This window comes from Papaver somniferum, unplaced genomic scaffold (genome assembly GCF_003573695.1).
Source record: "Papaver somniferum cultivar HN1 unplaced genomic scaffold, ASM357369v1 unplaced-scaffold_10, whole genome shotgun sequence".
In the NCBI taxonomy this organism is placed as follows: domain Eukaryota; kingdom Viridiplantae; phylum Streptophyta; class Magnoliopsida; order Ranunculales; family Papaveraceae; genus Papaver; species Papaver somniferum.
Genome location: NW_020618825.1, coordinates 10,265,381 through 10,280,160, shown reverse-complemented (window position 1 = coordinate 10,280,160; position 14,780 = coordinate 10,265,381). Strand labels below are relative to the sequence as shown.

General features: G+C 36.2%; 2 protein-coding genes and 1 long non-coding RNA gene across 5 annotated transcripts; 1 reads left to right on the top strand and 2 right to left on the bottom strand.

The window, feature by feature from the left end:
- Positions 1-358: 358 nt before the first annotated feature.
- On the bottom strand, positions 359-4,256 carry LOC113325974. 3 transcript variants are annotated; one of them, XR_003348212.1, is made up of 7 exons: positions 4,065-4,256; positions 2,639-3,500; positions 2,490-2,542; positions 2,213-2,326; positions 1,902-2,026; positions 737-797; positions 359-525 (listed from the first exon to the last, which is right to left on the bottom strand). It is a non-coding gene; the product is annotated as an uncharacterized LOC113325974 (long non-coding RNA). The 3 variants fall into 3 exon arrangements; XR_003348211.1 differs by having other exon boundaries at positions 2,485-3,500; XR_003348210.1 differs by having other exon boundaries at positions 2,490-3,500.
- A 1,467-nt stretch (positions 4,257-5,723) lies between these two features.
- LOC113326028 (cytochrome P450 76A2-like) lies at positions 5,724-7,962 on the bottom strand. The gene is made up of 2 exons (XM_026573839.1): positions 6,995-7,962; positions 5,724-6,689 (listed from the first exon to the last, which is right to left on the bottom strand). Exons 1-2 carry the CDS (start codon positions 7,931-7,933, stop codon positions 6,063-6,065), a joined length of 1,566 nt encoding a protein of 521 aa, XP_026429624.1. The 5' UTR covers positions 7,934-7,962; the 3' UTR covers positions 5,724-6,062.
- Positions 7,963-10,365: 2,403 nt separating this feature from the next.
- Positions 10,366-12,443, top strand: LOC113326052 (cytochrome P450 76A2-like). Its single transcript, XM_026573857.1, has 2 exons — positions 10,366-11,430; positions 11,678-12,443. The coding sequence occupies exons 1-2, from the start codon at positions 10,498-10,500 to the stop codon at positions 12,293-12,295; spliced, it is 1,551 nt and encodes a 516-aa protein (XP_026429642.1). The 5' UTR covers positions 10,366-10,497; the 3' UTR covers positions 12,296-12,443.
- Positions 12,444-14,780: the final 2,337 nt, after the last annotated feature.

Genomic DNA, 14,780 nt, shown 5'->3' with positions numbered 1-14,780 from the left:
TTGTACAAAAACGTCGTCATAGCCTGAAGCCATTGCGAATATTTTTGAAACTGCAAAAACAAATTACTGCCAGTCAAAATTGGTTACATTGACCGGCAGTTCATTTTCAGCCGGAATTACGCCGGAATTCCAAATACCCTACATATACCCTTCATTTCATTCATCATCTACATTCAAACAATAGTTTATTTAATCAATTCACATCACATTAATATCAAAAAAGAACATAAATTCTCTTAAGTACCATTTTTTTTTTGTTAAGTATCAAATACTTTGGCAATACATATTCAATTCAAAGAAACAACACATATTTCTTACTTTTCAAGCTTTATATAAAACTTACCAAGTTCCCACGTTCAGTTCAAAGAGACAAGACATATTTCTTACTTTTCAAGCTTGGCATAAACATTGGCAGTAACACGATATAGATCGAAGGCCATTTGATCCTTTTCATCTTCTTCAAAGATGGAACAAGCATCACCATACATCCGAAAAGCTTCATCAGGGGATTCTTGTTCAAGAGCACTATGACATAAAACATAACATCCAAACAGATATGTCAGAACTCAAACAAGCTATAAGCGCACTTGTAGTGTAACTTGATGTTCCTCAAGTTCCTTCTATCCAAATAGAATGATCAAAAGTATTATAGCTGCTTTTAAACCATGGATTTTTTGTGTACCATGGAAAGAATGGGTGAACTGCGTGAAATAGCCCCAAAAAGTTGTTGAGTTACCTGTAGACCGATTACGCTATCCTCCACTACCATACAACTTTCCGCATGAACACCTAAACTCCTGCACAGAGAAAAACAATATGTAATCCCTGCTTTTGAAGGTAAACATGAAGAAGAATGAACTAAGCCATTGTAGATGAACAAACAGAACCATCCTTGACTTGAACTTCAACTTCTAACCCTATAATGCACATAGTAGTGAAAAGTACAGCATCGTTAAGTAAAGAAAAGGACATTATGAAGTTCCTCTATAGATATCTCTCTTTGAAATCCTATATATAATGCAAAGAAACTGATGTCACAAGGTCATACATCATAATTCCCGCAGGGCCAGACTGTTGAAAATTCTTATAATGTTAACATAGAGTGATATTTGTGGAGATATACGAGCATAGTTGTTTTGGTCGTATAGAGCTCCTAGAATTTTAGTAGTGAGTGGTTGTAGCAAGACTTAGTAGTTTCTTAAAATCTCTCTTGTATTGATTTGTTTCTTGGTTTAAGCTTACTTACAAATGTTGGAGACCATAGCTATTTATAGCCATCACTGCGAGTCTCTAGAATCTTCTTTACAAGTCCGACCTATGTATTCTCTAGCTTAATCTAGAGATTTCTTCTCTGATAAACTTATACAACCACTTCCTAGGACAACTCTAGGATGTCCGTTTCTATTTTTTTACATTATAGAAGTTTCTGGACTTCTTTATATGGCTAGACTAGTATACAAGACTTAGCTAGACACCCCTAGACTGTTTTAGACTATTTGTTCTCTAGAGAACTGTTTTTTTTTTTAATTTGAGCATTACAAATTACATGTTCCAACACAGACTTGCACATGATATTATGACTGGTAGATCACCTACATCATTAAAATTGAAGCATAATGAAAACCTACATTTGAAACTATTAACCAATTTAGAAGAAGAAAGGTACTCATAAAGAAAACCCATCAAAAGTAAGAGAAGTCTAGTAAACCAACAAGCTGAATCACTGCATTTTGGAAATAAATCAGCAGATTAAGTCCCAAAAGTTGTAGTTCATAGGTATGATCACTTAGTATCACATATATAACCTAGACTTATAAAGGAAATTCTGGAACCAGTTGCTAATACAACAAGATGAGTAAATTACATTTTACTTTCAGCTCATATACAACAAGAACAATTACCTAATCTCCAACTCCATTGTAATGCCTTCCTCATCACCTTCAAAGATTCAACTCCTTCATGACATGACGAACCAGTACCAGTTTCACTTTTCGATAGCAAATCAACAAGCTGACTAGCTAAACTCCTGAATTCATACATAAAAAACAATATCTATGAGTGTCATTGCTTTTTTGCTCATATAATGTTAAACATACAATTAGGATCATTGGTTATTCAAAATGTGTGTTCTTAATTAATAGAGAAGTTCATGATAATAGCAGCAAACCATTTTAGAATCAACAGTACACTTCTAGATATCGTTACCACTTACCACATCTACTAAGCTTGATCCAGATTGTATCCCCAGGGGACCAAGTTCTTTGACTGTCCTTGCAAGTGGAAGTGTAACTGGATCAATATTTGGACGATCCTCAGCAATAAGTCCCTTGATTCATTAAAGAAACAAGAGGAAAAAAAAGTGAGTTGCAGTGCAAAAGATCGATTTCTTTAAAGTACAAACAATACAAAGTGCTCAAGAATATAGTTAATCGGGGAGGAATCAAGTATTCGGAAATTTGAAAGATATAGAATGTGAAAACTCACATTACCTGACATCCTTGACATGGTTTGCCTTGCTGCATTAAGAACTCATATTCCTGCACTGAAACAGAAGAAAGACAAGTCTCAAGATCTTACGGCATCTTATAACAAACTCTTTTTTCTTTGTATTGGCGGTTCTAATTTCGAATCATCTCACCATCCAGCAACTGCAACTACAACCTTTTGTTTTGGAAACTCAGTCATTGGTTTTCCCTGTATTCTAACAGCTCCCAAAAGACCAGCTATTGCAACTACAGAAAATAATTTGAGTTCTTTGCATAACGTATAATCTCATAAAAACATAATAAGATGTTGTACCAGTACGTGAACATCATCATTAAACATACACAGGATCTTTGAGAAGCGTCTCATTTTTAGTTCCAACATCAATCATCGCAGGAAGCACCTGTTGTAAGTGCAGAATCAGCTGATCGAAGAAGCTCGCTACTGCTGATATTGGACCAATGGCCCGGTAACAGTGGAATGGTGGCGACGAAGTACAAAGCTAGCTGCTGATGTAATTGCTTGCTAACATGTGGAGTGCTGGTGATGGATGGAAGTTGTTGTTGTGAATGGAAAATGGAACTGAACTGCAGATGCGACTGTTGGTGGGTGATGGATGTATGCAGTGGCTGGAAAAGGTGATGCAGGTGGTGATGATGATGGTATGGAGATGGGGGTGGTGAAATGGAGATGCAAATTGTGGTGGTGAATCAAGTCCAGGTGATGGAGTAATGCTGTAGCTGTATGCAGGTGGTGATGGAGATTCCTCTCCCCTGTATTTACATCCTTAAGTTCAAGTTCTTCTCTGCATTTTTGATTCTGAATAGAACCCAACTCTCCTAGATTATCTGCACTTCTCAATCAAAACCCATCTTTCCGCTTCCTGAAATTGCCTTCAATCGTCTCCATTAATCCTTGAAACCAACGGCAGTAACAAGTTCATGTGAACCAGTTTTCTCAGCAGTAGCTTGAATTCGAGACGACCCATGTTCTTTCTTTGTCTCAACTTCGAATCCCTGTCCAAAAATCAAGAACATGATCAAACAAAAACACATAGAAAATACTATGAGAACATGAAAACTAAAGAAACCCAAATTTACATCTTTAAAACTAAATAAGCAAAAACAGTTACACAACTAAAGAAACCCTAGTTTGAGAAATTGAAATCAGAGGACCCTAAATAAGCAAAAACAGTTCAAATTTAAGACCCTAAATCTCCATCTAAATGAAAACCAAATCGATTTCAATACTATAATCAGATCGTACCATTGCATAAACACAACTCATACCTAATCAATAATACACAAAACAAAGTAAAACCCTAAAAATCTAGGGTTTATTACCACTCCCGAAAACAAAATTTCAAATCATCGTAGTAATAAAACATAATATATACTTACCAATACCGATTCAAACAAGTTACTTACAGACACCAATCGATTCAAAAATTTCAGTCCAACTAAAACCTAACCATCAACATTAATAAAAAAAACACACTAGATCTACTCATAAACACATAGAAATTAACAAACAAAACCTCATATTAACATCAAAACAATAAGAAATCAAACAACCCTTACCAGAGATTGAGATTGAACATACAATTAGGTTACTCAGTTTTTTTCTTCTTCCATTGATGGTACCAAATCGACATAAACGACAGTAATTTCACTCGATCTCTCTGTTGTCCCTCAACTTTTCTGTGCGGATTTAGCTGTTGAGAAGAAGAAGATATGATGATGAAAAGAGAAAAAAAGAGGGAAGAGCGGCGGAGAGAAAAGAGAAAAGAAAAATGAAGGAATGGTCAAGATGTACGGGTAAGAGATATGTATGGGAGGAAATATCCTCTAGCTGTTTCTACTCTGGGTTGAAACAAAACCCAGGTGTGACCAAGCGTATGAATGGCACACGCGAAAAACATACCTGTTACAATTCGTAACGGCAATCTCATTTTACGAATAATGAAAAAGTCGTAAATCAGCCTGTTACAACTGATTCGTATAGTCTGCTGGGCCTCTACGAATTTTAGTTGCGCATACGACAAAATGGTGTAGTTAGGGGTGAGCATAAAAACCAGAATCGCGGATTTGACCCGTATCCGTCCGTAAAATTGCGGATTTCACCCAAACCGCAAGACGTATGGGCCGGACACGGATGAGATTCTCAAATCCGCACGTTTTAGCGGTTTGGGTGCGGTTGAATATTGAAAACCGCGGATTCAACCGCACCGCATTTGGTCACTAAGCCCAGCATTGTTTGAATGTAGCTATTTGGACTTTGGAGGGCTCAAATAGTCACAGTGGACCTATAACGTGTATAGCCTTAACATGGGTTATTCCTTCTGGACCTCGAATAGATCTGTAGACCAAGAAGCTGTTGTTGCATCGGTGATAGCCATGATTATTGATTAGTGACTCAAGCAGTGGACAGTGAGGTGTTGGCACTTGGCATTTTGGCAGTGGTTTTTTTTTTACCCATAATCCGCGGTTAATCCGCAACCGGTTCGTACAATCCGCTGATCCGCAAAGGTCAAATCCGCGGATAATTGGGCCGGTCACGGTTCAATTTTCCAAATCCGCAACTTTGACGGTTTGGTTGCGGGTGACCCCTAATCCACAACCGTCCGTCCGTTGCACACCCCTAGGTGTAGTGTATATCCAGGTTTGATTTTTTAACTGCAAATTTAAGTGTCTATTGGGGATTCTACGACCAGATTTGACTTTTTCCTATAAATAGTGGTTGAAATCCGACCCAAAATTACCCAATTCTACTCTATTCACATGCTTGGAGGTTTCTCTGAGTTTGGTATCAGAATGTTTTGCAGGTACCTCTAATTTTCATCGAAACCACAATGAAAGTTACATATCAGTTCTTCATAAAATATTGCCTCCAATTTTTTTTTATGAAATATCTATTCTATTTTATTTATTTATATTCGATATCAAAAGATATTCACTCCATGTTGTGCTGTCAAATAGATAGTCGATTTTCTTGAATAATTGCATATTCACTCCATGTTGTGCTGTTGAATTAACACTCTTAATTATAATTCAGATGCTAGCTAGACTTCTGTTCATTTGGGCATTTTCGAAAGATTCTATCTAGATATGTTATAGAAAGTGAAGACACCAACTAGATCACATAATCCATATTCATTGACAGCTAAAAATAATTTTAATAGGAAAAGAAATTTGACAGCTTAAAAAGGAATCAATATTATTAGCACAGTACTTAGCATTTATTAGCACATACAGAAACCATACACTGCAACATGAAAGATTCCACGTCCACAATTTACAATTTATAATGGCAGCTCCGGTTTTACGTACACCTTCAATAAACTGTTGAAGATAAATTTTTATTTAGCAATAATCTTAATTAGACTTCAGAAAAAATCCAACACCGGGGTATCCTAAATACAAAAAGTACGTTCAAAAAATTACCGTAAAAAATGAAACTCTTTAAAGCGACAAAAACTGACTTTTGAAGCCCTAAACAAAGAAATTTGGCTAAGTTTTGGAAATCATCACCACTCTTGCACTCTTTTATGACAGTTATGACTTTAGCCTCCAAATGGATCATTCCACACTTGTCTGAAGTGCCGTTGCTCTTGGTTTTATTCTTAAAGGAGTGGACTTCTTCAGTGACATCTCTAATTTTTCATTCATGTCTATGGATTCAGGAGTGACGCCATTTTCAAGGGTCCAATCAAAAGATTGGAGCAGTGACCCAACCACAATGGGAAGAATTTGGTTGACCATTGGGAGGCCAGGACAAATACGTCTTCCAGCTCCAAATGGTAAGAATCGATAATGACGACCGCGGTAATCAGTAGTATTTCCTAAAAAACGATCTGGGTTGAACGAGAAGGGGTCATCCCATGATGCTGAATCCCTTCCAATACCCCAAATATTAACAAATACTGCCGTGTCCTTAGGTACAATATACCCCATGAATTCAGTTTCTTCAACTGTAGCTCGTGGAATCAGGAAAGGAGCCACTGGATTTAATCTCATTGCTTCTTTAATTACCGCTCCTAGATAAGGTAAACTTCCAGTATCACTTTCTTCAATCTTTCTGTTATAGCCAACAACTTGCGCAATCTCATCTTTGGCCTTCCTCATTACCTCTGGATTGCGAACAACTTCTGTCATTACCCATTCTATGGTAGACACTGTTGTGTCGGTTCCACCCATCATCATTTCCTACATAAAATTAGAAACGTATATTAGCAACGGTATATAAGATGTCATATGATCCGCCCTGAATTCGGCAGAGCGAAAAGGATCGGTTATTATTCTATAAAACCCACCTTTAGCTGATTGTATGCGCGTTATTAGACTGGCTGGTGAAATTCGCATACCTACCCTATTTAGACAAATAAAGCAGTATGATCTAGCTTCTTCATCACTTTGTGCATTCTTGAAAAATTATAAGCAGAGTGCAATAGTAAATCGGTACAAAATACCACCCATTCTGCAAGTTTAAAAAAGTACATGAAGTTACTCACCATCATAAACGCATTTATGTGTTTGTCTAACATTTTCTTTGGTTCATCTTTGCCACTGCCTTCGAAGTCCATCAACATATCCAAAAAATCCTTCTCCTCGTTGTTATTGGGTGAAACAATATCCCTGCCCTTTCGCTCCTTTACAAACTCATCAATAATATTTTCAAATGCATTGCGTGCCTTGTTCATTCTGTTGCCCAAATTCTGTGGATCTAACTTCCGTAACCATGGAAAGAAATCAGCTACATTAGGCTTTGTAGATAATACTCCAATCTCTTTAATCAGGTGATAGAGTTCATTTCCAGTTGCCGATTTGAAATCCATAAGATCTTTAGAAAAGAAGAGATTTCCAAATAAATTAGTTAAGGCAACAAAACTTAAATGTCTTATTTCAACACTTCGACCTTCCTTTTCTTCTACCGATATCCACTGCATCATTTGATCCACAAATTGTCTTCGTCTACCTAAAGATTTCTTCAGTGTCGTACGAGAGAAGATGGCTGCATATAGTCGCCTATTCATTCGCCAGATTGATCCAGACGGAGACAGTAATGGAGTTGGGCCATACTCATCACCTGTCAATTTCAGCACCTCTCCTAGAAGACGATTGGAAAAGGCTTGATCATGGTGTTTGAATAACTCCATGGCAGCATCTTCTGAAGCAATAACTAGCACATTCATGGCACCCAGACGTAGCATGAAAACTGGCCCATATTTCTTTTGAAGATGTACGAATGTTTTGTGTGGCTGATAGCTTAAATTTAAGAGGTACCCAATCAATGGCCAACCTGGAGGACCCGGTGGTAACCGACTTGAATTGGTTTGATTTCTCCGGCTAAGACGACTGTGGAGGAGTAGGATGAGTAATAACGAAGATGAAATTGCAAGGGAAAAGGCTATCCAGGCAAACATATCATTTGTGGACATAGGATCATTCATTTTGCAGAGTTTGGGTACTGTATTGGCAAATAATGCTAATCAACTGCTTTGCTATTTGAGATATATATATATATATATATATATATATATATATATATATATATCGGATCTTGAGCAACTTTTTCAAACATATGTACATACATGATATGTTAAATTTTTGATACTGTGTCTAGCTAGTTAGCCTATAGTTTGTATCTTCACGTTGTAAATCATACTTACAAGTTAAGATAAAAACACCATCTTTTAGGCTCGCTTGTATCGTCTACACACGACAAAAAATTGTGATGAAACTTTTGCAAAATTATTTATTTTAGTGACACTTGATTATTCAGGATATTGTAGAAATTGATTATTCAGGATGTTCAACTTGCAAAATCATCTGCAAGTTGTGATAAAATATTGTGGAAATCGTAGAATATTCAGGATTTTGGATGGTATAATATGATACTAGGAAGCGTTTGTGTCACGAAGTTGGACCACTTGATTCACGAGAAATTTTTTGATGGGGTGATTTTGGATGGGTGCACGAGGGACCACTAAAAAACTGCCATTTGTCAATATTAATTAACTGATTTTAGGTAGTTAATTTTGTAATAAAGGGTATCTTAGAAAATTACCACTAATTAATCTTCCTCAAATCTGAAATGCGTGCGACTATTATCAGAATAGTCTTAACCCCAAAATTGTAATTCTTTGCATAGTGATTTTTTGTTGATTCAAAGAAGGTTAAAGATTAAGGATAGTCACAGACATTGAAAAATAGGGAAAAACTAAAAATACCACAGGCGCTAAAATTACTACTGCTGTTGACAACCATCTTGAGATGATAATCACCATTGATATAGAAATTTCATTTTTTTTCAGGGAAGCAAAGCTGCCGGCTTTACTCGTTGATGTCACGAAGAAACTAATAATGACAACAAAAATCAGTGATTTGTTTGGACTTTGATGGCATTAAAAGATTTGTTAGGATCAATATCAAAAATCACGATACAAAATCATGAAAATAAAAATCTAATATTATTAACTTTAGGTTATAGTTTCCATAACACAAACAAGATCCAAATTCAGTAAAAACAGAATTAGTGAAAAAGAATCCAAACTGAACCTAAAATATTAGTGAGTCATTTAGATTAAATTTTTTTTTGTTGGCCTGTTTGATCTTCATCGCCTGTTCAATGTTATAACTCCGTGGAGATGAAGAGAGGTTTTCCTCCTTCGTATCTCTTTCATTAGTATTAAAAAAAAAAGAAATCGATATTTCCCCAAACACCCTTGTTATAACAATCAGAACATTAATTAGTTTGAAATCTTATTGACAAATGACAGTTATTTAGTGGTCCCCCATGCCCCTCCCAAAATCACCCCCATCAAAAAATTTGACTTGATTCACTGAATTCCGTATTCGTGTACGACTTGAGTTGCTGGATTCACTGCATGCATACGGGAAGGAATACACTAAACACTATGACTGTATCCACGGTGGGTGCCGACAGAAAATCCTCACGAATTCGAAAGGATCTAATTTTAACTCCAATTTAATATTTTACAACAATTATAAGCGTTTCCTTTTATTCTTGGTTACTTCGTTTTTCATTTAGGAACGGATATAAAAGTTCCTATTTGGTTTTGTTTTTATTTTTAATTTTAATTCGAAGCAGTTGAAGAGGGATTAGATCTTTTTAGATGGAATTGATAGAGTTTCAAAACAATTGGTGATTGCCAATATTTGAAAATAATGATCGAACCGGGATGAAAGTGATTTTTTTTTGGGAAAACCTCTGGCCAAAACCGTGACTGACAATTGAAAAATTAAGTTAACATATAGGAGAATAAATGCGTGACAGTCCAATTATAGATTGTGACGTTAATACTTTCAATTTTTATGGGATGTAACTTGTCTGTTCTTTCTAACAAGTTGGAAGTTAATAACTCATGGACAGCACAAAACTTGTTGATCTTATAACCTACTTAACTCCCTCGAATAAGAGACACACTGTATGGATGTGAAAGATTAATAAACCTTTGAGTCTTGCATCATTTCCAAAGCATCAAACATGTTCTTGCATTTTCTTAGAAGTCCATGACCGAAAATTGCGCAACGTGGATCCATATCAGCACAACTGCAGCTTAACCGCGTTAAATTACAGAGATGCGTGGTCTTCACCAGATAAACACATGGAAACCATAATGAAATTTCAGTACCATCTAATTCCATATAATGTAGTTGCAATAAAAAAAATTAATTCAATGTTCTTAAATATTTTATTACATTGAATTCGACAGGTAACCGAATATTGCCTGTATCCAAACCGTTGACATCCTTCACTATAATTCAGATGCTAGCTAGACATTAGCACATTGGCGTATTTTCAAAGATATTAATCTCGGAAGCTGTCTGCCGTCGTGTATTATCTAGATATGATATTAGAACGTGAGACACCAACTACAGACACAATCCATATTCATTGACGGCTTAAAAAGGAAGCCATACATATTAAGCAAAGTATTTAGCATTATTAGGCCATACAGAAACCAAACCCTGCAACATTCAAGATCCAATTATGTCCACAGATGATATGTTTATCTGGACAGCCATTTCCATTGCAGTGGCAGCTCCACTCTTACTCTTACTCCTCCACAGTTTCCTATGCCGGAAAAATAAAACCAAGCCAAGGCGATTACCACCGGGTCCTTCAGGTTGGCCATTGATCGGAAACCTCTTTCATGTAGGCTACGACTATAATGCTCTTCACAAAAGATTGGTAGGAATTCAAAAGAAATATGGACCGATTTTCATGATACGTGTGGGTTGGCAGAATATGCTGGTTATTGCTTCTGCTGATGCTGCTATGGAGTTGTTCAAAACTCATGATCAAGCTTTTTTCAATCGTCAGCCAATCCAGACGCTACAACTACCAGATGATGATATTTATCAGCTGACTCCATGGGCTTCATATGGACCAATCTGGCGAATCAATAGACGTCTATATGCATCTCTATTCTCTCGTACGACAATGAATAGCACATTAGGTAAACGAAGACAATTTTTAGATCAGATAATAGAATGGCTATTAGCAGAAGAGAAGGAAGGTAGAAGTGTTGAAATAAAACACTTAACTTTGGTTGCATTTGCTAATTTATTTGGAAATCTCTTCTTTTCTAAGGATGTTATGGATCTTAAATCTGCCTCTGGGAATAAACTCTATCAACTTCTCGAGGAGATTGTAGTGGTATCTTCAAAGCCTAATGTTGCTGATGTCTATCCATGGCTAAGAAATTTAGATCCACAGAATTTAGCCAGCAGAATGAAAAAGGCACAGGATGCATTTGTAAATATTATTGATGAGTTTGCAAAGGAGAGAAAGAGCAGGGATACTGATTGGCGCAATAACAAAGAGGAGAAGGATTACTGGGATCTGTTGATGGATTTCGAAGGCAACGGCAAAGATGAACCAATGAAACTGTCAGATAGATATATTAATTTTTTTATAACGGTAAGTAATTAACTGACAAATCTTTTAATCGGATTTACTTTACTATGTTACACCCTGCTTATAAATTTTCGAGAACGCACAATGTGACAAAAAATAGTACAAGATCTGTCTTTAAATGTGAGGATGATAATCTAATAGCCATTTAGAGGCTAGCTTGTACATGCTTATCTAATTTGTGTCCATAGGGTCGTATGCGAATTCGGAGCAGATCATACCGTTGCTAATAAACTTTTCTAATTTTATGTAGGAAATATTTATCGCTGGAATCGACTCAATAATAACTCCCCTAGAATGGGTAATGACAGAAGTTATGCGCAATCCCGAAGTAATGAGGAAGGCCAAAGATGAGATCGCCCAAGTTGTTGGTTATAATAAAAAGATTGAAGAAAGTGATGTTGAAAGCTTACCTTATCTTGGTTCGGTGATTAAAGAAACACTGAGATTGCATCCACCGGCTCCTATGCTAATACCACGAACTATTGTGGAAGACACAGAGTTCATGGGGTATATAATTCCGAAGGACACAGCAGTGTTGGTTAACTTTTGGAGTATTGGAAGGGATTCAGATTTATGGGATGATCCATTGTCGTTCAATCCAGATCGTTTCATAGGAAATAATACGGATTACCGTGGGCAACATTCTCAATTCTTACCGTTTGGAGCTGGAAGACGTATGTGTGCTGGCCTTCCATTGGTTCACCAAATTCTTCCCATTGTGGTTGGGTCATTGCTCCAATCTTTTGATTGGACCCTTGAAACTGGCGTCACACCTGAATCCATAGACATGGACGAAAAAATAGAGACGTCACTGAAAAAGTCCATTCCTTTAAGAATAATACCAAGAGCATCGGTTCTTGCAGTGTGATTTCAAATACTCGACAACATTGGAATTACAACCATTGAACTTTAAAATTCAATTTCCCCTTAATCATCTTGTTTCATGACCCAACAAATGTTTCCCCTAAGATTGTGTATTCTTGTCAAGCTATATAAAGAAGTTATTTCAGGTGCTTTATATGTTTTCTGTATAGTATGATCATGATCACCTGATTCTATAGCAGACACGATGGAGAGATAAAAGTCGGTGACAATCTGGAGGGCAGAATTATATACCATTTTCTATTTATTCAAAATCTGTTAGAGTTATTGGGACTTTGGTCCTATTAAAGTGACCACTAATACCACAGGGTCTTTAAAGCCGAACTGCTACACTTACCGACGCTTTCTACTCCAAGATGTCCTGATAGGGAAATGGGCGGATGAGATTAAAGCTCTCAACACTTGGATTAGTAATGGGCATATGTGAGTCCAGTTTCTTGTTTCACGTGGGAGAAAATTTGGGAGATTGATTCGCGGTGAATCTATCATTTCTCGTCTTTAAATTGTGCAATGTCACATTTAGATACCGGTCAATCTATCATTTCTCATCTTTAAAGTTTCCAATGTCACATTTACATCCCAGTCAAATGTTTGACTAGGCGAGACCTAGTTGATGGTTACATAATAGTTTACTGTATGGTTGGAGTTATCCTTCTGTAAAACTGATTTTTTTGAAGCGTTATACATAAATAATTCTATTGATTTGGCTGAGAGGATGATAGGTGCTAAATTTACATGTTTAGACTATCAAATCCATACTAATAGTTGGTATGATTTTTGCATATATATTATTCTTGTATTACTCTTGTTTCAAATTTTATTAGTTTCTTTAGATGAATCATCCCAAATAAATGGGAACGGTGTTAAAAGGAGCTAAGAAGAGGAAAGAGTTCATTCCAGTATAAAAGAAGAAGTTGTAAGGTGCAAATACAACTCTTGACACAAATTCCAGGAAGATTTACAGTTGAGAAAAGCATCCCAAAGCTAACCGTTAAGAGATGAATTTCCACCACAATTTGCATAAAGAGTTACTGCTAGGTCCAACCTAACCATAAAATAAAGTAAAGAGATATGAATACTTGTAGAGGATGACGATATGAGTGCAACCAAAAAAGAATGACGTCAATCGTACGTCGGACGAAGAAGTTACGGCCGAAATGACGAAGAACAAAAAGTATACAAGAATAATTACACCCAGGTCCAAGAGACTCGTACCTAATCGTAACTATGGTTTTTTGAACATGATTTTATTTTCATAGTTACGGCTCGGTTGAACCCCAACCATAACTAAGGTGTTGGCACGATTTCGGGTTTCTAAATCAAGGAATACGCGGTCACGGAATGATTCTAAACCCTAGAACTCGTGAGCACTATATAAGAAGACCCTCAATACATTAGACATCTTTTACCATATTTTATCATCTTTTATATAATTCTATCTCTCATATCATATCTTCTACATCTAAACCTAGGGTTTACCCTCATATAGGTGTATCTTCCTCTTTTTGGGAACTAGTGATCCTCAAAACGGATTGAGGATAGAATTGTAATTATGAAGGAATACTGATTTTAGGCAGTATTCCTAGAGAAGGAAATAGATTCCTAGAAGGTTTGGGAAAGCAAACCAAAGCAAGGAATTATTCCTAGATAAGGAAATATTCCTAGACAAGGAAACATTCCTAGATAAGGTAATATTCCTAGATTAGGATATATACATAGAAAAGGAATTATTCTTAGAGAATGAAATAAATTCCTAGAAGGTTTGAGAAACCAAACCAAAAGCTATAAATAGAGATATTTATCTCATATCTAAGGACATCTAGAGAGTGTGGTTTTACACCTAGAAAAGGAGGTTGAACACACATACTTAGAGAAGCTTGTAGATAAATACTTGTGATATTGTCAAAAGCAAGATTAGCAAACAGTTTAAGGTTGATCCACTGTTTAGGGAGATTGTGAGCGTAACAAAGAGAGAATTGTAATCGTTTTATTTTTCATAATCTAGAGAAGATATATTTCTTCGATTTACCTATTTGTGTTATGTTTTCTAGTTCTTCTATTATTATTCTGAATTCTGCATGTATAGTAATATTCACCAAGGTACGAACATGTTAGATATTGGCTCTATTTTAGAAAACAACTAATTGGTTTCCTCAATCAGTTTTGACTGATTTTTAGAATTATTTTTAGACTTCTATCTAAACAAGGGTTTCCTATCCTAGCTAGTTTAGGTTTCCTAAATTAGAGTAAATCTTGGTTTCCTAATCGAAGTATTGCAAGCCTATAAATAAAGGCACGGTCTTAGGTTATAGGTGTCTGGTATCTACATCATCTACATCAATCTTGTCTAAATCCTTAGGTTGTAGACATCTCCTCACAAAGAAGAGAAGTAATCTCTCCATTAGCAAGATGTAGATCCTCTCATAGATTTTGAGCTGGGAGAGTTGGAGAGAGTTGAAGGTGAGTTGAGA